A 25,961-nucleotide genomic window follows, 5' to 3' on the forward strand; every position below is an offset into this window, starting at 1 on the left:
TATGTGACTTGCTTTCCAATTTCCGAAGAGAATCAGCAATGCCAGAGTTGCACCCAAGGTGCGCCCCTCTTTCTCCAAACAACCATATTCTAAAGAAAGGACTTTATGTAAAATCAACATTTTTGAGTTTTGCATCATGTTATAATGTTATTCTCTCATCAAAAACATATCTTAAGTATTGTTTTGATTCTTTAATTTATGCTTGAGAAATCCTTGAATTTCCCATGACATCTATTTTGGGGTGCCTAAGCAGTTGATCATACAAAGTGCCACCTATTTCCACAGAAATAGGTGCAGTTTCCAGTTTAAGGAGGGGTCTTAGAGAGTGCCCCTCCCCCACTCTGCTCCTCCAGACTAGTGCCAGTAGCAATTGGCAAACACCTCTTGGAACTGTGCAACTGCTGAGCTTATAATATAAACTACTTCTCAGTCCAATGCTCCTAGGAATGGTTGTAAATGTCATATTGGAAAAGGGTGTTGGAAAAAACAGGAGCTTCTTAAAGAGACAGGTCAATTTCAAGGTGTCAAATTTCTTTTACGTTATGTTTGATATATATATACACAACATTTTTATGACATTTGAAAGCAACATAGTTACTTGATTGTGCGATAAAATGGCCCTGTGCCTAGAACATAAACAATAATGCCCCTTTAAGCTTTGAGAAAACTAAAACATGCAATTTTTTTTTACTGAGTTTGCAAACAGTGTATCATAATATCATGGTAATATGGACTTTTTTTGTCTGTTTAAATATGAAAAACACTCCCATCAAAAAAATAACCTGTGTGGCGAGCAATACGTCCAATTTTAAAACTCACAACTGTTCTATGGTTACCTAGTTGTTGCTTCCACGTGCAGCTTTAGAAGTGTTCTTCAAGATGAAAATGTTTTCAAAATGAGTCAGCAAGACAGTCTGTCCTGTCTTGCTGTGTGTGTGTGCGTGTGTGTGTGTGTGTGTTGACCCTTAGAATAAAGTAATAAAAACACACCTAGAGAAGATGTATGGTCAATAGAAAACTGAGCTCAAAAGAAAAAGAATAAAAGGAGGAAGAGAGATCAGCCCTCGAGCCTCTTGTAAACATGCTGTTGCTAGAGAGGCAGTGCAACGTTCTTAGTGCCACTCTCTCAACAACGCTAATTATCAACCAAAGACATGCTAATTACATAGAGCTTTATTGCTAATGTAGCAGGTCTCTATGCCAGCCGCCCACACTGTGAGCTCCGTTCCCCTACCTCTGCCTCTCCTCCCACTACAACTTCAGGCACAGCAGTAATACAGGGAGAATGATGCATGCAGTTCAACATGCTGCTGAAGACAAGAGCTTGTACAGTTCCACGTAAGAAATGACACATATTCTTATGAGGGAACGTTAGTTAATCTACAGCTCTGAATCCAGCTTTTCAGTTTGTTCTTGAACTTCTCCTCATCGTCCATTCATCTCAACAGGAAGTCTGCTTTGCTCTTTCCTCCCTGCAAACTCAACAAGCCTCCCACATTCCCACATCTGTGACGTTGCTAAACAGCATCAAAAACAGCTTCCAGGGAAAAATCTTGACCCTTGCTCAGACACCCTCCCCCTCCCCCCATCCCCCGCCTTCTTCCTAACCACAATAAACGTGCTAGTGTCTGCCCTGTGGCCAATCCCTTTAGCTCACCGCAGCTCAGGCTGGAGGCCTCTTCAGATCGATTTCTCCCGCAGTGAGTTGCTCAAAAAGCACACAGTCCTCTGGGGATCAAATTGTAGGTAGTGCTCCGTAGCGCTCTCCCCCACTAGGCTCTTTAGCGTCTTTCCCCTGACACGGCTGTTTACACGTTAGCCATCCTGTGCTCCCTAATGGAGACACAGTTGAGGAAAGAGCTACAAAGAACTCTCGTCACAGGCACTTGCTGAAACATGTGACAGCTCTGTTCATGGGTTCAGCAGGGGCAGCTTTATACACCGACTACACCGGCAGCAAAGAGCTGGGTGCATTAAAAACACTACTGCTCAAATGGACTCTAGCTTTTTAAAAGTATATCCTAAATTGATTAGTGTGATTTATAGAATGCATAAAGCCCTAAGCAGATTAAAATTTCAAAAGAGCTTGCTAGCATGAATTATAGGCAGGTAATAAAGCATGTCCTGCAAAAGCGAATAAATTGCCATGCTTTTCAGTACAGTCCATGATAATGCACTGCGTTCATTCCCTTTGTTTTCATCATTGAGGTTAGTCATATGTTGAGTGCTTAATGTAGGAACTGCATCAACACTCTTCACATTTGACTCTACCAAATGGAAATGGCTATGAAACAATGTACTACTGAAATCAGTAACCATTTTTGAAGTTTCAGTGCATTGCAACATGTTTGTTTATGCTGGTTTTAGACTTTAAACATGACAACGCCTGATCACACCAAGAATGGTATTAGCATAAGACAAAAATCTTCAGTGCCAAAGTACTTTTTTACACATATGTAAGCTGATTAATTTTTGTATCTGGAGTGCTATCTGTAACAGCAAACAACTAGTCTGTCACTTACTAACTGGGCAATAAGCCTAGCAGCAGCTATATGAGAAGAAAAATATGTCCCAAGTTTTTTGATCACATAGCCATCTGGATTGAGCCACTGGACCATGTGTGATATTAATTCATTACAAATCACAAATATCTATGTTCCCTTTGATGTGTTCTGTGTTTTTTAAGTGATTATCTTCAAAAAAACAGATTTAGATAAGCATGCATGTGCTGCACATTAATTATGAACATAGCATTATGCTGCTATATATTATTAATTAAAAACAGCCACACAGCTTCCAAAATTCCTCCACCACAAGGGAAAAATTGGGATTCATAAAATTAATTTAACAAAAGTCAAAATTTAGCTTGAATAACAAAAAAATAAATAAAACAAAATTGTCCATGTGTGTAATTGTCTTTAACTTTGCATTGAAAAGGATATTTTAAAACTAACAGAATCTAAATGTGCTTACATAAGAAAAAAAAAAATCATTAGTCATTATCGCTTTAAGGACTGCTTTGTATAGGAGATGTTCATAAGAAAAGAACTTACTTTACAAGACTTTATATGCCTACTCCATTAGATCAAGGCACTGCAAGAGTAAATTAGCAGACAGGGCAAAGGGCAGAAGGAGATAAACTCTGTGTGTATTCATTTAGGTTTTTTGCCCACCAGGTCTGATGGAGCTCCAGAAGCAGCTGTTGCATAACAGGTTCACGTTGGGACCTTAAAGCTTCAGGAGGCCGACAATGTAATTTCCTGCTTGATCCACCTGCGTTCTAGTGCCTGGGCCAACAGCTCTGTTTAACGTTGCTTTGAGCCATTTTGGTGACAAGTGTCCAGAGGAAGTCAGATCAACATCCTCCTCTTAGAGGCACATCAATGCTGACAAGACACCAAGGGCAGGGTGCAGTGATTATACACCACAGGGGACAGGCAGAGAAGTCCAGATCAATAACAGACAACCTCTTGTTTGCAGGGAAGCTTAAACAGTAAGAGGAGGCCATTTAAAGAAAAAATATTTTCTTGAAATTAATGACATATTGCAGAGCTTAAAGTGCCTTTTCTGAAAAAAACATGATTGATATTGCTACCAAGCCCCTTGGGGAAGACCAACAAGCTATGGGAGCAATTATTTCTTGCACTCTGTTAGGTGTGAAGTCTAAAAGAGAGAAGTAAGGGTTGCTGAATGAGTCACAAGCACAGTTACCATCTGTCTGCTTGTGCGTTTGCGTGAGCTTGCATGTCAGGGAATGTGTTTACGTGTGCGCGCGCGCGTGTGTGTATGTGTTTTTCTTGTAACATACCTCCACAATATCAGAGTTGGTTCTGCTCTCGTGGGGCTCGTTGTACTCAGTGTATTTAAGGAGGACCTTGTCCATGTCTGTGCTGGCATACTGGAACAGCTTGTTAGTGCTGTTGAAGATGATCAGGGCAATCTCGCAGTCACACAGCACGCTCAGCTCATATGCCTTCTTCATCAGGCCAAACTTTCGCTTTGTAAATGTCACCTGGGTGAGAGAGAAGAGGGACAACAAAATTAGCAAGATTAAAAGAAAGCCGAGAAGATGTGAAGATTTAAAGAAATGCAGACAGAAAAAATAAAAAATCTTGCAATGAAAAAAATTACAATCAAATGTATTTAGCTTCTTGTTTTTACATAGAATAAAAAAATCACAGATTATGTACCAATCCTGCTGTAAAAAGGAAGTGACCCTGAAAAATGACATTAGAACATCTCTTCTTCAAAAACAATCGCTCTAAGGGAAACATCAGTAAAGTCAAAGTGAAGTCTGCTGAGAGTTCAACATACCCTCCCTGACTGTAACAGTCCATCCACCATACCAGGAAAAAAAGAAAAAAAAGGAGGAACTGAAAATACTCTGTCTCAGTCAGATAACGGTAAAGAGGATCAGTTATTGCTTGTACATCAAAGATCACAGAGGTTTATTGTGGAACAAATGGCAAGTAAAGTTTCCATCGCCAACAAATTAAGTGTCTGGTAGAAAGAAAAAAAATAGCTTTTCTAACTATTTTATTCAATGAATTATTGATGCATCATTGTGAACTATTTTCTAAAGACTTTGCCAAAGTATTAATTCCATTGTTTCACATTGTCATATGTTTAATCATTTTTTGACAGACCAAAGCAAAGTGGTCTGTCACAAATGTTATTTCTTTTCACAAATAAAAATCTGAAAATGTATTTCGCAAGAGTTCTATTACAATTTCAGCTACAATTGTGTCGGCATAGATTTCTACAACTTTCTCCAATTTACAAACTAAATTGTATTACTCATTCATCTTTGCAAATTACATACATAGAGAGATCAGGATGTTGGATTTCCACCAAGCATTTTTCAAGATGAAGTTTGGTCTTCTCTGACCAGAGCACCTACTCTCACATGTTGCCTCACCTACAGGACTTATGGCAAACTGTGTTCTTCTGCTGACATTGACTTTTTTTTTGTCACTCTCAAGTCTTGCTTTCTTTATTTGAATGATGGATGAAGCATTGCGTTAAAATAGATTTGATTTTATAACGGTAGCGACGTGCAGTCAGGTAAGGCAGTGCCTCACCTGTCATCATGACCAGTAAGAAGGATAGATGCAAGCACTCAAATAACAATAAGGTCATATACAATTTTAAATTATAACAGTAATAATGAAAAAATAATAAAATAAAAACTAAACATTTCAAAGAAGATCAATTTTTTTTTTTGATATCTTTGATTTATACACTTGATAACTGTCGGTTTGTAGAACATTTGTATAAATTATTTTTATATGTAAAAAGTTTTAAAACTACATATTTTTTTTCCTTCACAGTATTCATCTTTCAGGTACAATTCCAATAAAGAAAATTGAAGGGTGTGGTTGAGACGTGATAAAATGTTAAACTTGTGCAAGTTGCTGTATGAGATAACCAGCTAGACTGATAGAATGAGCTTGCTACTGAGAAAATAATTGTCTGCTTAAAATGTTTGCATATGCTGCAAAAGTGGTAATCTACTCAAGGCAAACAACAAGGATTGTCTCATGCAACACAGCCTCCCCCTCCTCCTGTCTCTGTCTCTTTATGTGGGTATGCAGCCACATCTGTGTATGTCTGTGTGAGCCCTTAAGATTAGTAGCCTTTGCTACAAAGGCATACAAAGTGGCCACATTGTGAAAATAGAACAGCCTCTATTCCTCCTATTGTTTGGATCAAAACTAGAGCAGTGAAAGTGAGTTAATTCCAGTGAGCTGCACCTGCTTTCTTTTCCAAACCATGTGTGCAAGCTCTTTAGTGGTACAGGGAGGAGGGAAAAAAATGCCACTGCCAGCTTCCCTGAGCAACACTGCTTGTTGTTATTGGAATTTCTTTTTTATTTTCCTATGTGTGTATTAATTACACTGGAGATCTGTCTTGACAAAGCTTTTTTACAGGGAGGAAAATGCTGCCAGTGCCGTGCCCAGCTGGTAACTAACCATCTGAGTTTGTTGATTAACTGCGTGTTTGCCTATTCTCTTCTGACGTTGAAGTGGGCCAAAAAATACAAAATAAACAGCGAATGAATACATGCTCTAAATACAATAAAGAGCCTATCACTGAGCATAAAGAACCTTTCAAGCTTTTAAAGAAAAGGTCTCTGTTTGTGGTGAATCTGCGCCATAAATGAGTTTCTGAAGTTTATCTGTAAGGCACCGCCGTTTACAGTTTGTCTTTATAACTGTAAAATGAGACAGGCTTGAAAAGATATTGACAATTTTGAATTTCCTGAAATCATATCTCCCAAGAAGCACAACGGAAACTCAATATGTAAATCTTCCTCTCGCTCCATCCTGTTTTCCTTTCCTTCCCTCCTTCTTTCTCTCTCTTTCCACTAAGAGTGGGTATAATCCTGGTATTTCTGGACCCCCTTTGCCTCTAAGGTTCTCCCCGAGATGCCAAAGCATCATGCTGAGAAAGCTGTCAGGCAACAGGTTGAAGCCGCAGACTCGGAGAGAGTTTCAGCTCCTGACAAACTTGTGTGAGCAGCGTCAGGTCACGTACCTCGGAAAACTCGTCTGATTCAGAGACGACACGAGGAGAAAATGCTCCCCTGTGCTCTAAATACCATGCTGACATTTACAGTCACAAAGAAATGTAAAAAATACAAACCTTATCCTCATGGCTTTAGATTAACTCACAACTTCAGACAATGTGATTAATTGTCATATCCACTATAACATGTATCATCCACAGCTGAAACCTAAACTCCCCCAGAGGGGCCTGGGAGCCTTGCAGGGACTGAATTGCACTGCAAACTGTGCATGAGCGTGTTAGTAAGACGACAAGTCTTGCAGAACATAAGGTCAAAACAGGCTGTTGGGGTACAAGGCATGTAGAGTGTTGTCTTCCTCTGGTGTTTTAATACAAGGGGCAGACGTAGGACACGACTATCTGCTATCACATATCACAGCTTCATTATCAACTGTTCACTCTGTCACTTACTCTACTGGCGCCATTAAAGCTTCAAAAGCTGGCATGTCGCACAATCCGAAAGGCCATGAGGACCTAGTCTCAAAACAAAACTGACATGCCTGCTTACGCTGTTCGTACTGTGCCTGGCAACTTATTAATCGACATAATTCTGGAGACGCGAGTTTAATAAGTAATCTGAGCAACATTTACGCAAGTGATTCTTCAAGACTGAAACTGGATCCATGTCCATGCTCAATCCAGATACAGTCTTCACGTTATTTTTGGAGCATGTTTAGCTGAGATTCAACTGATAGCGCTATGGGATGCTGCTTTAAATTGTGTGATTAATTTTTACAACGTTCACTGCAAACTACTTATATAAAACAGAACATTTCTCTATCGTTCTTTTGCACATCATTAAACTGAACTGCACAGAGAACATGCTATGTGATGAATGATCAACATGGCATATCAAAACAGAGATGGAGAAAGCTAGGGTTATTGTAATTTCTCAGTAAAAATCTACCTTGGCAAACATCGTCAGAGATGTATTTTTATTGAAAGATTTTGTACCCAGTTGTGTCAAGCTAAAGCTAGTTTTTAATTAAAGTGGGATTTTTTTTAGAACCTTTGGGTATACAAACATTAGTTAGTTATTACAAAAATACAAAAAAATACATAGGTTGATTCTAGAAGCTTCAAAGAAATAAAATAATTGCATTAAAGTTTGTTTTTTTGTGACTGAATGCTTAAACTTCATATACTACATTTACACTTTTGTCACATTAAAGAATGTATTTACTTTGCACATTGCAAACAAAGAAAAATATAATTAAAAAAGTAATATTGAAAGAGATAAAACAAATTTTATTGAGCTGTAGGCAGCTAACTTAATGAAGGTAGCATCATATTTAACTTTATATTGCTGGACAGTTTCTTTTTTTTTTGTTAAGTTTACTTGCTTAGATAGTACAGTCTCCTGTTGCAGTTTAAGTTGGGTTCAATTAATTTGCTTGTAGTTCTGTGCAAATAAAGATACGTTATCTGTCAAAGTGTCAAACTATATTTGATTAAATTGATCAAATATAGTTTAAAACGTCTTATAAATCTCATTAAGTTTTAAGGTTAAAAATCAGATGCACTTCATAAACAAGTGTAGGCATAGAGTGACATTTTGTTTTCTTGTAGGGAGAGAGCAAATTTTTAAATGCCACCTAGCTTTTCTCATCAGTAGCTGTACAAAACCTTTGTGGGAAACATATTTTAAACCTCTCACTTTATCATCATGTCATTTTAACAGCTAAAAGAAGGAAAGAATCAAATCAAAATTGTTTTGAGTCTCGAAACTTGAATGCAGAACTGCATGCATGCTTTTCCCACATATCATAATTCACACGTACGCTGACTTTAACGGCGCCGCGGGAAGAGAATGAGTGTGATAATGAAAAGTCTAAACTGACCAAACAATAACAGCCGCATAAATATCACACCACACCCACATATCTCAACCTGACACATACAACCTGCTACCTCCAACACACGTATATAACAAAAAACCCATATCCGTAAACACACACGGTGCACGGTGGTCTGATTACACAATTTAAAAATAAAGCTAGTTGGCATGTATATGAATGTTGCTGAGATGACAAGTGGTTGGTTAAATACTTAATGTGGGATGTGCTAATTTGTGATGAATCTCATCAGCAGAGTTTTTATGCTCTGGTCTTTGCTGTCATGGCTTGAGGACACTTTCCAACATTTGTGGCCTCATGTGACCTTTTTGTTTTCCATGGCTATCTGAGAAATCTTTTATTTACAAATTCAAGAACACATCAGTACCGCAAGCAGCTGCTGTAAGCTATGGCTCTGACCTGTTTTTTTCAGCAGCTGGTAGAGACATACAGAGGTAGGTGCACTTTATATTTGCTGTTATTTGACACATTTTCAGTGGTAGAAATAATAATAAACCAAGATGACAGAATAAAAAAAAACATTCCCAGGTGGAAACCACCCATATGTGGTCACAACCTTTTTGTTCTCGGCTCATCAATACTATTAGACACGACACTTTATTATCATCAGATTATATGACAGTGTTTTGGGTGGTGGGAAACTGGACGAGTTTAAGTGTGAGTGTGAACCTAATTGTTTCTGTTCACAGCACACTGGCAACTGGGGTGTGGTGCCTGTCGTCACATACACAAAACATTACAAGTTATCAAAGCTTTTTACATCCCCTGAGCAAACGTTTTGAGCTCAAAAAAAGAAGGGTTTTAGTGGAATATTTAAATATGTATTTTTGTATGTACAACAAGCACTAATCAGAGATTTCTGTAGACTAAGCATCAAATACTCTTATTTAGTGTATTCTTATATCTAAATCCTCTCACTTTCAAAAACTGATCCATAATATACAGTGGAGATTATTTAGCACAACCTTAAAGAAGTACACAATTTATTTGTTCACCCATATCCTCCTCCTCAGCTATCTTCCCAGGGGAGATTGCGACATATGCAGTTTAACACACATGCCCACGCAAATTCATTCACACACACAGACTCACAAACACGACTTCACTGAACCATGTTACCTTTACCTGCTGTCACCTCCCGCTTATGCTTTTTTTTTTTCAAATTATTGTTTTATTACATCTATAATTATTAAGAGATATTGTCAGAAGAGACATGGACCAACCCATCTAATAATACTTAGTAATGAAAAATGCCCTATTTTACCTTACTGACCAGGTCACTTTTTCCAGGAAGACTTAAGAGAATCAAAGAAAAGGAGGGATATAATCTGATTCTGCACCACGAAAGAGTGAGAAAAAGACAGAAGGGACAAGAAGAGAGAGAGAAAAAGTGGGGGTGGATGCACAGGAAGCACATTTGTATGCATTTCCTCTCATAACAGGAAGAGGCCAGTGGCTTCCCCTTCACAATGGCTTCGCTTCTGCTTCCCACCTCCTGCCTTCTTCCCTGGGGGAGGAGGAGGTGAAGGAAGAGGAGGAGTGGATAGACAGGCACCCAAAAACTGCTGGTTAATAAACCAAACAGGGCCACATGAAGACAGACACACAAAACAAACTCACACACACACGCACACACACAAACACAGAAATGTCAGTCACCTATGAAGAATTTGTCTCAAGACAAACACTTATCCTATTGTCACAGTAGAGCAGGAAGCCAGGGGCTTACGCAAAAGGAATAAGAGGAGTCGTGGACCTTGGCCTGAACTCTGCATCACAGCCAGAGAAGCTGTTAAGAGAGGCATTATGACAAAAGAGGCTTTGTCCCACCTCTAATATATTCTATGCTCCTTTTTCTCTTCAAAACCACACTTATCATCCTCGTGTGTGCTTTCTTTGTACCATATGAACTGAGGGCAGTAGCCTCCTAAGAGTTTTTGATTCGGTTTCTAAAATGGAAAGAAGAGTCCACCTTAATGACTACCTGTTAACCAGAGAAAATGATCAAAATTTAATTTAGCCAGTTTAAGCTGGAGGTCCCAAATTGCACACCAGTTCAAATTGTTTTAACCGGTAATTTGGTTTCATTGAAGATGTGACTTGGCTATGTCCCTCTGCATGTTCCTGTTTATGCTGGAAAACTACAGCTAGAGAAGAATGATTAAAAATAAGTGGAAGCTGCATCTCTGGGTCCAAGTTAGTGGTTGGAATGACAGAAATAACTTTGCTGCTGTTTGTCTGAGGTAGGTCAACTTTCAGAGAAGAAGGAGAGCTGACACTTCTGCATGGCACGGTGCATTTTATTCACTTTATTTCAATTAGTTCAAGCTAATAAAAATTAATCCTAAAGTTGACTTTCACACTTTAGACATTTGTCGCTTTATTGCTCCAACAAAGTTACATTTTTAATATTTAAGCAAATAATAATTAAACAGATTGAGAAAAGAAAATGATTGAATTTGTAGTTTTTACATAAATGTAAAAACTACAAATTTGTTGTTGTCTAAAAGTTTTTATTTAAACTTTTAGACAACATATATGAGAATATTTTCATTGTTATCTTTAAAACATCTCCAATGAAAATCCCATGAATGAACATGTGCTCTGAAGATTTAGTGAATCTGCTTTTTTGATCAGAAAAGCAAAGGGGGAAAAGGACGCAAACTCAATGTTTTTTCTAATGTGAACATGAAAACAACCTAAGTGAAAAATATACAAATTGCTGTTTTCACCAATTTACGGCAACTTCACATCAAACCATCCATCCATCCATTTTCTTGCACCCTTTTTCCCTCAGTGGGGTCGGGAGGGGTGCTGGTGCCCATCTCCAGCCAACGTTTCGGGCGAGAGGCGGGGTACACCCTGGACAGGTCGCCAGTCTGTCGCAGGGCTCACATCAAACCAACAGCTTTAAATTATTTTATAGTTCACAAATGTCCTGCCAATTTTACTGTTTGTCACTGTTAAATATACAGATTTTTTTTTTGTACAGTGTGGATCAGACCGCTCTTTAGGTTCACAAAACTGAGGATAAGATAATGAAAGATTTTAACAACAGTTTTGAACTAAGTAAGATGTTGTTTGTTTCTTCCAGTTAGTGGTAGCAATTCCAAGATGGTAACAAATGTTTAAAAATATTCTCAAAATAATATTGAAGTTTTATGTTTGACTCCATTTGCAGTGTCTTATAAAAAAATATATATCATTTTTTATGATTTGGAAAACAAAACAAGGATTCTTATGTCTTAAATTACGTTTTAAAGAATTTCTGTTTAGCACAAAATTATTCTGGTTTCACCAGCCTAAGTATTTTGGACAGTAAAATAGAGCAGATAAAACACAGTCAGGATTTAACGTAGCACAGATAATCAGATGCTACTTTCCGCTGCGATGTATGGCCATATTTTCTTATGGCGCTTACATTGTAACTCAGAAGCAATTTCAAACTCCCTATTAATTGTAAATGACAACGAGAAACAACGTGGGCTGCCTCGGACACAATGGCACCCAAGGTGGAGAGCCATATCGTCCAGATCAAAATCCCCCAATAATGGTGGATAATGTAAATAATGTGCAAGAATGAAACAAACAAAAATGATTTGCAGACATACAATATAAATGAAAGAGACGGTGCCATCTTTGTGGGCCTCTCTCAGGTGAGATCCTGTAGTGGCGAGCAGATGACAGCGAAGGAGTGCCACTCGCCGTGGTAGGAGAGGGAGACGACTGAAGGTGGGAAATAGGGAATTAGAGGAGGAGGAGTTCAGGGGTGAGGAGTTACCCTGTGGGCCTCATTATTTTCCTGCTGTTAATTTTTCTCACACGTTTTCTCGCCCCAGCACTGTTGATTGGGAGGGAAGAATGCATTGCCGACTGAAACAAAAAGACCCCTTCTTTTGTCTTAGCTGCTGCAGTTCACGTAGCGAGAAGTAGATGAGGGGAAAACAGACACAGAAGGATATAAAAACATAGTTTTTTTTTATTCTCCTCCCCAGCTCAGTGTGAGTGACTTATTTTGAGGGAACTAAGAAATTCAGTTGTTTTACTTCCTGTCGCTGATGACCTGATCCATGTTTAACCTTTGGCCCCTGGGTCCCTTCCCTTTGGAGACCACATGTCCCACACAAGGACAAACAGAGACACACACACACACACACGCACGCACACCCCCCCCACACACACACACACACGTTCACGCAAACAAGTCATCCTAAATTAAGCCCACTGAGTGTACTGGCTGGAGAGGTAACACTAATTAGAGCCAATTGCAGTAAATTAGTTGATCCCCATGACGGGGTAGACAGAGAAAGATGTGTTGTAGATGTTTGCATGTAAATGAAAGCGTGTGTTTGTGAATTCATCGTACACAAAGCCAGTAAATGTAGCATGTAAAATATGCATGTGATAGAATAATCAGCTACCTCTATGTGTATGCGCACCCACACCTGTACTTGTATCTTCTACCATAGGAGCATTTGCCTGCCTATGCGTGTGCAGATCAAGAGAGTCTGCTCTCTGTTTGCAGCCCATGAGTTTATGACACAGGGGCCTCTTTCATGTGCCCGAGGCTGGGAGAGGGTAAGAGTGGTCGGGCGGCTTGGAGCCAGGGTTCACACACTGCTGCCCACTGTCCGGAGCTCCGGGCAGCCAGTCAACACCAGGGAGGCCTAGCCCTTCTGCCACCGCTCTCGGGAAGTGTTTCGGGGCCCGGGGGTGGCAGTCCAAAGTGGCCGCCCAGAGAGAGCCAGGCGCCATGCCCAGTGTGATCCTGCCGCTGTGAGGAGTGCAGGAGGGGAAGGAAGGGGAGGCAGCGCCGCTCTGTAGGTGGCAAGGTAGCGCTGACAGCTCCACAGAGTGGTGCCTCTCCAAAGATGGTAGCGTTATGTTTGTGTAAGAATCCAGGATGAACTGCAGTAAATTTCAAAATAAGGCATGAAGCACCCTTTTGCAGCTTTTTTAAAACTAAAAACTCATATTTTTTTCTCCCCAATAGTTGAAGTTGTATTTTTCTTTTTTGAATTGCAGACAAAATAAGTTTTGATATGTTTGGAGGGATGGCTAAGGATTTTTTAAAAATGATGCTCTGTTAAAAGGTTACATAGAGATAATATCTTAACTGGGCCAAATAACTCTTGTGTTATTGTCATTTAAGGTAAATCCACATTAGTTGGTTCAGTGTCATGGCAACCTGTGACCAACCAGCTATTTGTGTTGGATGATTATTTCGCTAACAGATGATTTGTTTTCAGCAGTATTAGCATCGATCGCTATGGTACAATGATAGCCAGGACAGTGAGACATAGACTTTAAGCTGAGTTGTTGATTTTTTGGGATCTCATCATAGTTTCTAAGAAAAAGGTAATGCATTGTTAAATGTTTTACATTTAATCACAATTATGTTTTTCATAATTAGAGTTTGTTTAAGTTGGCAAATGTCCACTTTGGTCTTGGCCACTCTTGCACTAGTCATTAGCTTGAGTCAATGGGACCAACTTATCTGGATTTATGCTAAATTAAGACGTCAAGAGAGTCACCGACTGAATGTTAGATATTTTGAATTGTAACCTTTTAACATAATCTCACTTCACAATTCTGAACTATCTTTTTAAGTGGACAGTCAAGGTTTTAGGCATACAAAAACTGAAATATGTTATGAATGTGAGGTAGAGAGCAGTCATCTGGTGTTTATTTGGCTTAGACTTGGGACATTTCCTCAAAAAGGAAGTGAAAATATGCAAAAGCAAGGCTTCTGTTTTTTTTTGTGTTTTTTTTTTCGTAAAGGAAGAAAATTTTAGTTTCTGTGTCTGTCTCAGTCTTGTGATGTCCTCCTCCCCTAAACAAAATGACATCACCTATTTAGGCTCCTGGTTCAATAAGAAAGTGGTGCTTTCCAAATAACTCGGTGAGGTCATGTCAGGAGGCGTTATTATTTCCATAGAACAGCAGCTATTAATGATTATTATCACTTTAAAGATCAAAACAAGAAAAAAATGCAGCAATTTATTGATTTTCCTTTCCGTGAACCCTTTTCTCTCTGCTCAGTTTCCTTCTCCTTCCTCCTCTCCCTGTAAATAAAGCCAAGATATCTGAGGCATCGATTCCCCTCAGGTGTCCTTCCTGTCTCCCTCTTTCCCTCCTTATCCTCAGGAGTCAGAGAGCTTGGTGCAGCTTGCAGGCATAGGCTAAGGCGGAGGTGAGGGAGAGGGCCTGAGATAACACTGAGGGAGAGTGGGTGCTGCAACACGATAGTTATAGTCCTCATGTAACATTCCTGTGACCTCCTCCTTGCTCTTGCTCTGTCTCTCGGTCCGCCTGCCTGTCTCTTTCAGTAACAGAAAACTCGTATAAGAGCAAATGCTTTTACATATATATTTTTTTCCAGTCAAACTTTATTTACCTGGATTTTTTTTTTCTCTTAAAGGGACAGTTTTATTTATTTATTAAAACACAATTTTGTAAAGTCTTTATCAGTACTGTGATGGATGTGATAATATGATGAGGTTTTAGAAAACGAAATGGTCTGATTTGTTTCTGCCACCAATTTACTAAGACACAATATGTCAAAAATGTTTAAAAATGCTAATAGTTGCTACTATAAATATGTTTAACCTGTATGACAGCTATGACGGACACTTAACTTCTCCCAGTCAGACTTCTAACCTCAGGGGGTGTTCTTGCTGTTTTTCCAACAGGGAACGCTAAAATGTTCACCATCCAACTGCAAATAAAACACGCCATACATCCCGAGAAGGCTTAACAGCTAACCCTACAAGTTTTAGCTTATTTTAGCGATTTTTAAACAGCTAAAATGAAAAGGATCTGTATTAGTAACAGCATATTAACCGTTTTTATTTTCACAAAAGACCATTGTTAGTTTTTTGGTGTTTTCTAAGCTTAAAATCTGTTACAACAATGTTAAGCTTCCAATGTGTGAAGCTGCAGGCTTGTCACTGTATGTCTGTCTGATAAACTGGTTCTGAGTCATTCAGCATAATTTCCAAATAGCTACTAGATCTGAAAAATGTGAATATTTACTCCACTCTTGACAAACTTAGAGCAGAGATTCAGCTTGAAGTTGATCAGGTGTATTGACATGGACATTTCTTAGCTTAAACTACATTGACAATATTAACACTGGTCTCTTGTGAAAGAATAGGCAGTGAATAACCACTAGTACTGAGTTTTTCCTCACAGATATAAATAATCTCAATTTGAGATGTTTTAGAATGCTACAGGAAGCTAAAATGATGACTAATTGTGAGATAGTGCTCTGGCACACTCATTGCAAAATAACATATTTTTACTTCAGGTAAGGGAACTAATCCTGATAAAAACTTAAAACTTAAAACAATCCAAACTATCCCTTGAGATATCCTTGACTGTCCTTAAATTATGTCCTCAAGATCACCAATTCTGGCCTGAAACAACATGGGAGCATGTCTGTATAAACCCAAGAATAAAGATGCCTCAACAGCGACAGAAATGGGTCTGTGTATGTGTTTGACCTGTGATCCAGAGGCCACCTTAGCAGCGTATGGATCCAATTGGAGCTGCCAGGAAGCTGACAAAGTGTCAGTGGTCAGCCATGCCACAGGAAGTGATCGATTGTGGGCCTCAAGGGCAGAGAGAGAGCTCTGTCTCTGTCTATTTCCTGCCACAGACTACTTCTAACTCTCTGTCCACTATTAGCTCATTTTATATATCTCTCTCAAGTGATGCCAGCTGTTGTTGCAAAGTGTTTTCTACGTCAATATGTCCCTTATTAGCACTGTTGTTTAGCTTAAACTGTTTGATATTAAATGCTCTGCGTCTTGGTACCGATTCTATTTAAAACAAAAACAGAGCTACAGCATTTGTTTTCCAGCTATTCCATCTCTGTTTGGTTGTTTATTTATGTTTTACTCCACCCAGACACTCGTGAGCTGCTGCCCTCTTCCCGGTAATATTCCACTGGCAGTGAGCTAAAATGTGCATTGTGACTGGTTGGTTGTGTAAAGGTCACTTCAGCTGCAGCTGTGTTGTAGTGATGTGGAATTAATTTTAAAATGTACAAATGTAAAGCCCCAATTTATTTTTTTTACACTTAATAAGAGAAATGTACAGCAACTCCTCCACCAAAAATGTAAAGCCTCAGACATTATGTCACAGCCATCAGTATATTGTATTAGAATGTTTTGCACAAGTCAGCACAACACTATGAAATGGAAGGCAAAGATTTCTTTCAAAGTTTTTCATTAATGAAAATCTAAAAAGTATAGTGTGCTTTTATACATCTGTATAAGCTTTATGCTGCTAAGGACTAAAACATTTTGATATATACCCGAAGTTTAATCAGATGGGATGATGAATGTCTATCAACATGAGTTTCTAAGTTCAAGTTAGTGATTCTCAATTGTTGGATCTAGGTCTCGACTTTCATTGGGGCATTCGATCACATGAATATGTTTTGAGCTAAACTATTCCATTGCAGCTCTGACTGTATGTTGAACACAATTGTTCTGTAGATATAAGTTGAACCTCTTCTTTTAACATGTGTTATTAAAAGATTGCTCTGTGTTTATCTGTCAATCGTCCCATCACCTCAGAACAGCTACCTATTTCCTGCTTAAGCATCCCCACAGAATTATGCTGCCATGGACATGTCTTCAAAGAAGACAGTACGTCCTGCTTAATGTCAAATGTTCATTTTTCTGCCACACGTAGCTTTTGCATGCAAACTAAAAAAAAAGTCACTCTTTTTTCAAGTTTTGTTCAGTCCTGCACATTACTTGCTACAATGCCTTTACTCTAAATCCCAAATGTTTGAAATTCACATTTGCAATTCTGCATTACATTTCTTCTTGCACAACTTCCTTGACCAGACTAGTGCATTTCTTGGTCTTAATGATTGTGTTCACTAATGTTTGAACGCTTTTCACAAAATAACTTTAAAAAAACAATCGGTTGAGATTGCTTCCTTCACCTTCACAATTACATTCCAGTTTGTGGTGGTCTAGCACATAAATTCCTAACGAAATAAACCTCAGTTTTTGGTTTGCGATGTAACAAAAGGTAAAAGTTTAAGATATATGGATACTTCTGAAAGGCATTAAATAAGTAGATTTCCTGCAAGCACCTTTCCTTTCCCCAGTTCACATATTGCCCAGACTCCCAGAAGACCTTCATTGTTGAGGGCTATTGGGGGTGTAGGGTGTTTCTCCTTTCTTCCTCCCTCCTCCAGCCTTTTCTCTCCCCCATTCTCGTACTCATCCATCCTCCCACCCCCTCGGGACTTACCTGTCTGTTGCGTTCATCCATAATCCGCGTGATCTGAATCTTTTTCCTCCCCATCGTCCCCGTCTCTTTCTTTTTCTTCTCTTTCTGAATAACTCAAAGCTTTCTTCTTTCTTTTCTCTCACTCTCTGTCTCCTCTATTCTTCTTTTCGCTCCTCTTTCTCTTCACTCTTGCACTCCTGCTATCTCTTATCTAGCTTTTTTCTTCTTTCTATTTGTTCCAATCACCTCAAAGATTCCAGCATCTGTACCTGCAAGACAGAGAGGGAGGGGTAAGCAGAAAATAAGCATTAAATGAAATGAAATATGGCAAAATAGTGAGAGGGGAAAAATATATAAAAGTAGCATCACGACAGCCACAAGGGAGGGTGAAGAAAGACAAAGAATCTGTCAACAATGTTGTGAGAAATGCTGTGTTTTTCTCTGTCGATATCATGCAAATCAGTTTTTGCATTTTTTTTTTTTTTTTTTTACCGAGGCACCTACTATGAGAGAAGACAGCGCTGTCAGGATCTTGCCTCGTTCTTTGACAGTGTTTTGGATGTGCCACTAACTTAAATGCTCTAATCACCAACACTGTTACATTACCTCGGCTCTGAGAAACACATTTTATGTCTCTCCCTTGAAACAGCACTGTATATTGACAGTAGAACTTGCCAGCCATGTACTTTTACTACTCTATCTGCAGTCCATATCACATCTGCCAGTGAGGCAGATGTGAGCTACAGGATAAGTAGCAGATGTAAAAGCGGAGCCCGGGTCTCGCCACGTTCTGGCAAAACAAAGCCACAAGGAGAACACAAAAAAATGCTACCTTTCTCTGAAAGTCGCACTAGGATCGAACGCAACTCCTGCTTGCACTTAATCCAGCTGGAGAAACTGCAAGTCAGTGACACCACCTGATTAATAGTAAAAAACTGTACTTTTGTGTGAACAGCTGAGGGTGTAGAAACCCTCACTCAGGTGGAGTGCTGCAGCTTTATGTGCAGGACTGCACCCACGAGGAAAAGAGAACCGCGCTCCAAAAACTTTGAACGGCTGTCCGTGTGCATGCGTGTGCGCACGCACGCATGCACATAAACACACACACACACACGCACACACACGTGTACATGTGTGTGTGTGTGCACTCTTGTATGAGCCTGGCTAAGCCCGAGCTCCAGAGCATCTCTCTGGAGTGCTAAAGTAGGCCAACCCAATCTATCTCGGGGAGGAGCAGAAGAACTGTTGTTGTGTTTTCTTTTGACAGTAGAGGTGATAACGTCCCTCGTTATGCAAATGAGCATCCCATTATTTAAGCTCAGTGCAATGCAGGGGAGCTGTCAGCGCCGTCACATAAGAAAAAAAAAAAATCTTCCATCTACCCTGCCTTTTTTTCTCTACTTTCCCCTTCTTCTCTCTTCTCTCCTTTCTGAACCACATTTCCGGCACCTGGCAGCACAAGCATCAGACATTGATGTGGAAGACGACACCACTTCACCAAAAGACATGTCAGTCTCAGTCTCTCTCTCTATCACTCTCTGTCTCTCTTTTCTCAAACACCCTTGCTCTTTTCCCTCACTCTCTCATATTCTCTCCTTTTGCATACTCCCATACATATATTCGAACATTGTAATGCGCTCTTCTTCCTTTTTTTTTTTTTTTTAACTCTTCCCTAACCCGAATCCATGTATTTATTGAGTAACATGCCCAAGGGAGTACAAGGAAGATCCAAACCCCTTAGATGTAGTGCAGGACACTGCTATGCACTTGACCTTTTTGTGCTTGTGAGTAGGACATTGATAATGAAAGCTTGTAATGGAGACAACCAGGGATACTTTGGCTCTTAGTGACAGACCAAGGCCTGTGGCAACAGCACACAACTGTGTTACATGTGCAACAGAAAATGAAGACGATAAAAGAACAGTACAAAACCTCTAATAAACTAATATTTGCCATTTTGCATTTTTAAAGTTATTTTTTTATAAATATTTATGTAATATAAAATAATTTTTATTTAATTGTGAATGTTTTTTGATAGGAAAAGAGACAACCATCTATCAAAAGACAATAAACTATTCTCAAATGCGTCTGTTACATTGATATTTTTATTTAAATTAGCACATCAATAATTATTTATCTACTTCTCAGTAATCAGAGGAAAAGCTATCAAACATTTCTTATATTTGCTAATCAGCTCTTTGAATGTTTGCACTGGGATTTTACTTTTTATCTTTGGTGATATGATTCATGTCCTTAAGACTGAAAACCTTCCTTGCCATCATATATATATATATATATTTTTTTTTTTTTCTTTTTTTTTTTTAACTATACCTAGTCAAAATATATGTATGTATGTGTAAAACACAGCAGCAATTATTATTTATCTTCTGTTTTAAATAAGTCAGATCATGGCAATCATTTTTGCTTCTAAAGAAACACCATCACCATAATTGTTCTATATTTTACAGACCAGTCAACCAGAAACTGCCATTACATGAAAAACGAATACAATGTGGGACAATGGAGTCTAAAGAATAAAGAAATGATAGACAAAAAAAAGAAAAAAAAAACTTTTAGAGATTTGGAATACACCCACCCATGGAAGTATTGAAATGCTGCGTTCGTCAGCTAACACAACGATCAGACTGAACCATTATAACAATAAAACGAAGATCCTAAATAATACTGTGGCAGCTCTAAAGAGGCTATCCAAAACATCTTAGCATTGCTCTGCGCAAACACACCCATCCATAGACAGGAAAACAAAGAGCTGCCCTCTGGTACTCAACAAAAAAGGATGTTGTCAGACAAACTAGGATTACAAGCCAGCACTAAGGCGCTTGGCACAAGACAGCCAGACAAGGATATCAATCAAGCCGGAGTACCTCAATCACAGGCTGACAGCATCATCCCCTCCCAAGTCTTTGTACTCAACATTACCCAGCCTGGGCATCACTCCAAACAAGGGAGGCATTACCTCCGTGATCCCTGCCTCCTGGCCTCCACCTCCTCCCTCTAGTTCCTCGTGCAGCTCGCTAAGCAGAGCTGAAACTCTCAATGTCAACACCCGCTGGGGCAACACCTTAGGCCTTACGTAACGTTAACACTAAGATTAAGCCTGTGTCCTGAACATTTAATCCCCGATTCTGGCTCTCAGCACCAACTAGCACTCCCCTGAGGTGAGGTTCTGCTGCCACTTAGCCCCGTATTGATGCCTCCTCGGCTCAGCCAGCTTCCCCTATGCCTTTTCATCTGTGCTTCGTCTACCTCCTCCTACACAACAGGGCAACTTGCCTTCCCCTTCCCCCCCACACCACCCCATCTCTGTTGCCACCAAACCCCCCACTTTTCCTCACACCCGCCCCCGTCCCATATGAGAGCCAGACAGCTTCTGGTTAAGAAGTGAGTGCCCACCTCCTCATCGGGCTCCTTTCCCTTTTTCTTCCCTTGTGGTGGATGGAGCATCATTTAACTTAACAGATTACCACTGACTCACTAAATCCAATTTAGCCTCATAACGCCAAGATAAAAAAAAGAACTAAAGGGAATTACAGCAAACAAGCAGTTCTTTTTGAACTTGCTCGAGAGGCACAACACTTTAGTCCCCAGCTAGATTGTTCTTGCAGGCCCCTGACACTGATACCTGACCAAAAGTGGGCCAATAAGATGAGAAAGTAACAAATGAAATACAAACCTACATGGTCTAACACTTTAAGCCAATTTACTAATCCCAAAGTAGAGAAAAAGGGAAAATGAAGAAGACACAAAAGAGACTGTGTACTATGTAGAGTCTAGTCTCTTTCACAACATACTTAAAGCCAGAATTTAGATGTCTAATTGTCATCACTGTAGCCTCTTTCACAAAACAGTTCTGTCATAAACCCATAAAGATAAGCCCCACTTTGAGCTGCCTCTGGCTGGTCCTATATGACAAATCAAGCCAGTGAATTTTTTTTGCATGTCAGATAAACTCAACCTGACATTCCCAGACCAAAGAGGAATAAAGTTTAACTCATTAAGGTCAAACATCTCCCATTGTTCCATGAAAACAAATGGGTGGTGTCTCCCACTTGCACTGAAGAAACTGAAGTTTACAGATCTGTTTTGTTTTTGGTGCACCTCCATGCACCCCACAGTGTTTGTTAATGTCTAGAAATTATTTGCATTATTCACCAATCTGCTCTGGCCTTACCGTTAAATATCTTGTTCAGGTTATAGCTATGTCACCGTTTGGAGCAAGGAAGCAGGTTCACCACTAAAGAGGTCAGCTGACTTTGGGTGGTGACTACCTGGCTTGGTGTCTGAAACGTTATATTCAGAAAACACACCAAGGGGACGAAATAGGTATCTAAATCCATCCAAAACCATCAAATAATCCTAAACCTAGGCGGACTGTTGCATTACGTCAATCATTTTTTTTTGCCATTAACACACAGATAAATAGATAAATAGACTTCTGTCAAGGGTTGATTCTTCAGTAGCAGTTTTACTAAAAAATAGAATAAAACTGAGACATTATCACAAGCCACTTGTGCGACATCTCCCACTCTTTAGAATGGGAGACGTCTGACACAATTTATGTGCACCGCTCTATATTGATCCTGCTGACATCCACTTCAGTCCTGGGTTATGGGCAGAGTTGTTGGTTTGATTTTCACAAACTCACTTATTTGCAAGATGTCAGTGATTTGATCAGTGATTTATGGACGGCCAAAGGCAGCAAGGCAGAGGGAGGTCCGGAGGCTTCCAACTAATGGTATTCCTCTATTAGCACAAGCCAGAAGTAGACAATCGGAGGGAGGCCGGTGCAGGCAGTTGCTGAGGTCAGAGAGCGCAGTGGCATCAAGCAGACAGAAGGACAACAGTTGCTCCTCTGCTTGTTTAACATCTTTGTTCTTTGAGTTGGAGGGGTGACAATGAAAAGCTAGAAGAGTGGTGAGAGGAAAACATAGAAATTGAGTGAAGAAAGGAAAATGGAGAGAAGCATAAAGAGGGATCTTTTGAACAGGCACCATGCCTCTCCAGGGGGAGGGGAAGAGCTGTGCCCACGACCCTCCCATCTGTTAAGCAGACGGATGGAGAGATAGAGAGAGAGAGAGCGGAGATTCAGCACGTAGATCTAATGAGCATTTTCTCTCTGTGTCTCAGAAGTGAAGCTGAGAGGACAATGAGAACATACATACTCAGAGCACCACAAGGCTTGATTCTAGGTCGCCTCTCTCCCAAGTGTTTAGTCACTAAAAACTAATATACAGCACATGGCGCTTTTTCACTATCTAATAGACTTGTGTAGACTGGTTTTTAATGTGGCTCCGTCATTAAGGACGTACAGTAAGAACGTCTCCTTTAAATTTTATGGACAGCGAGAAGAGAAAGAGGAACTCTTAGCTTGAGTCATCCGGAAGACTAATTCATCATTTTGAAAGACAGCTGTTTTGTTTGTGAATGAGGAGAGTGGGCATGACAAGAAATGTTCAAGAGCCCCAGTTCCAAGAAAAAAAAAAAAAAAACTAAAGAGATAATCTCAGCATTTAGAGAATCACGAAGCAAAATGTTGAGAACGAAACCAGCGCTCTACACTTAGACATGCACTCTGTGCCCATTTCTGCTTAGGCTGCTGTTCTTAGACTCTAATTCCACATGTTATAGCAAATTGGGGAAGGTCATTTATCATGACAGAATTGGAGATGTTTTTCCAAGAAGCTACCTCTCTATGCCAGGTACATCTGCAACACATTTGGTTATGTAGTGCGGCGCACAAATCTGGTTCATGCGGTCTAGAAAGAAATAAATAAAGCACTGGGCTTAACAGTATTGCAAAAAATTCACAATGTTTGGCTGTGTTATGCACAGATTGCTGGTATGGTTTCAGTCAACGTACACCTCTCCAAATAATAATTTCTGCCAGATCAGTAAAAATAATAATATACATAAATGTTCTGATGACAATAGAATAGACTGGCTAAAGTTCTTATCTGCTGTAATTTAATTTGCTCTAAAATTTGAAATTATACCTCTGACTGAAGATACGGGCAAATTAAGGCACATAACTATATCCTTGAAGTTATTTCCAAACTCCTAAAGGTCAATATACGTTGGCCCAGGCATCTTTCAGTTATTGAAGAGTATAAATATAAATAAATAGAATTTAATATAAACTGGAGTTTCGGCAAAGATACAAGCATTTCTGAGTAAACTGGAGGTGTATGGGAGAGCCCCTTCCTTGATATAAACTCCTTTTATTATCTTAAGGAGGAGAATAATAGAAAGTGTTGAACAGTTTTCCAATATGGCCTAACTTTCTGTAGATGCACTTCACAACAGCCTTTAGGTTTTAGCATTTTAAACATTCGTGTTTGACACGCATTTTGCTCAAGAACCCTTTTAATCGGTGGCACCGTATTTTTTAGTTTTGTACTTTGTGTTTTCGTGTAAGAGCATACTTGTTTTGCTTTTCTTTTTCTTATTTATTTATTTTAAAAGCGTGGATGTGTTTGCAAGTGCATTGACGTGCTTATGCTTTCAAGCTGTTACACAGCAGTGCTTTATCTCCAGTAAGGTTGGATGGACATATACTGTAACAGCACAAATGAGAGGAAGGGAAGAATCAGGAAGAGGAGCGAGTCAATGGTCGGGCCGGATGAACAGAAAAACGTGTGCTGGGTCTCATTGTGTCTCTAATGTCATTACAGGCAGTGACTCCTCTATGTGGCACGCTATACTCCCCATCTGTCAGAGCGAGATAGGCAGGGTGACGAATGGCTATCACTGTTACTTCTCTCAACCTCCTCCACCCCCATCTCACTTCAGTGTCTGTACCTTTTTTGAAACACAGGAGGAGAGGGGGGGAGAGTGACCTGAACCTGGGCGGTTGCCCAAACGTAGGTGGACATCTATGAATCTGAATCTCAGCAGATATTAGGGCTAATTTAACATGTTAGCAGCTAAAGAGATTAGCAACATGTACATCTGGGGATTAGAGCGTTTGTGGTGGATCATCTTATAATGTGTTCATTCTCTTCCTTTTTTTAACCAGTGTGTTTCTAGCACCGCTTGAATTTCAGATGCTGCCGCTCGTGTGCATCTGTGTCTATGTGTGTGTGTATTTGAGGATATGTCTTCACCTGTCTCTCTCTATTAGATCACGGTTTAGTTGGATCATTAGTGAGACAGAAAAGGTTTCACATATATTCTATTTTCAATCTCCATGTGACACAGAACTGAGACACCTGTCTATTGATAAGGAGAAAAGTGAGCCAATAGCCTATGGTTGGCACACGTTTCAAACATTCTGTCAAGCCCTCGTAAATGTGATTGACGTTATGGTAGGAAATTTACTGCTATAGGTAGCATCTCGAGCAACACTATATGAGGTCTCAAATTCTCATTAATGCCTGATTGTCTTGTTTCTAAAGTCAGCTTTAAATTTAGGTGGATTTTATTCTGATGTAGTTTTAGTAGCATTGCTTCCCTATTAGTTCTACGGTCTAATCACTCCTTTCCATGATCTTGGAGGACAAGACAGGAAACACACACACAAACAGCTCAGTGGAAGGATGTGACAGGCAGCCAAAGACAATCAGAGGTGCTAAAGGTGTTTCCTTCCTTGAATTAGTCTGATCGCAAAATAGGGAGTATCTCCAGTAGCGAAAAAAAAGAAATAAACAAAAAGAAACGCACTTCCAGAATATGAAATACTTTAAGCTGTAAACATTTCTTAGCAGGTGTGTGAGTTACACGATAGTTTTACTCAAACTCGATTCCAAATCATTCAAATTTTAACATTATCTGAAGATATTTTGTATTATTATACCAAGAACAAGACAAGAACTGACAACTCCCAAGTTTGTCGGCCGAACCTCAATAATCCCTTTATCAAACTTCTGATTTTGTTTGAATTTTTCAGAGAATGGCTAAAATATATGTGCATAATCACAATAGCAAAATAATAATAGTTAATATATTTAACTTCCAGCTAAGTATAGATAAAATGTAATTTACAACAAAACTCAAAATACAATGAGCAGTGCTAAACTGAATCATATTAACACTGTGAGAAATTACGCTACTTTTGTAGGTCTTACTGCCATTATTTCATGAGTGTATCTGATAAAATAAAGATGCCTTTCTATGAAGATTAAAATTTCACAATGACATACTTTTAAATTCTTAACATTTTATACTAGTGAAAGACAATTTTAGTAGAACTTTCAAAACGCAGCTTAATTTTAACATGTTAAGATATTCTGTAATTCACTGAGCATGTGCTGGTTTCAATTGTGG

The 25,961-nt window shown here is 39.3% G+C and overlaps 1 protein-coding gene across 14 annotated transcripts in view; it reads right to left on the bottom strand.

Moving 5' to 3' along the window:
- mef2cb (myocyte enhancer factor 2cb) overlaps positions 1-25,961 on the bottom strand; it is an 85,475-nt gene that overhangs the window by 30,110 nt on the left and 29,404 nt on the right. For all 14 annotated transcript variants that reach the window (XM_008418903.2, XM_008418901.2, XM_017306737.1 and 11 more), the window contains 2 exons: positions 17,700-17,947; positions 3,809-4,012 (listed from right to left, as the gene is read on the bottom strand). In XM_008418903.2, the coding sequence (XP_008417125.1) occupies positions 3,809-4,012; positions 17,700-17,753 (258 nt within the window). In that variant the 5' untranslated portion in view covers positions 17,754-17,947. The remainder of the gene's footprint in view (positions 1-3,808; positions 4,013-17,699; positions 17,948-25,961) is intronic.

Source organism: Poecilia reticulata, linkage group LG9 (assembly GCF_000633615.1).
Source record: "Poecilia reticulata strain Guanapo linkage group LG9, Guppy_female_1.0+MT, whole genome shotgun sequence".
NCBI classification, from domain to species: Eukaryota; Metazoa; Chordata; class Actinopteri; order Cyprinodontiformes; family Poeciliidae; genus Poecilia; species Poecilia reticulata.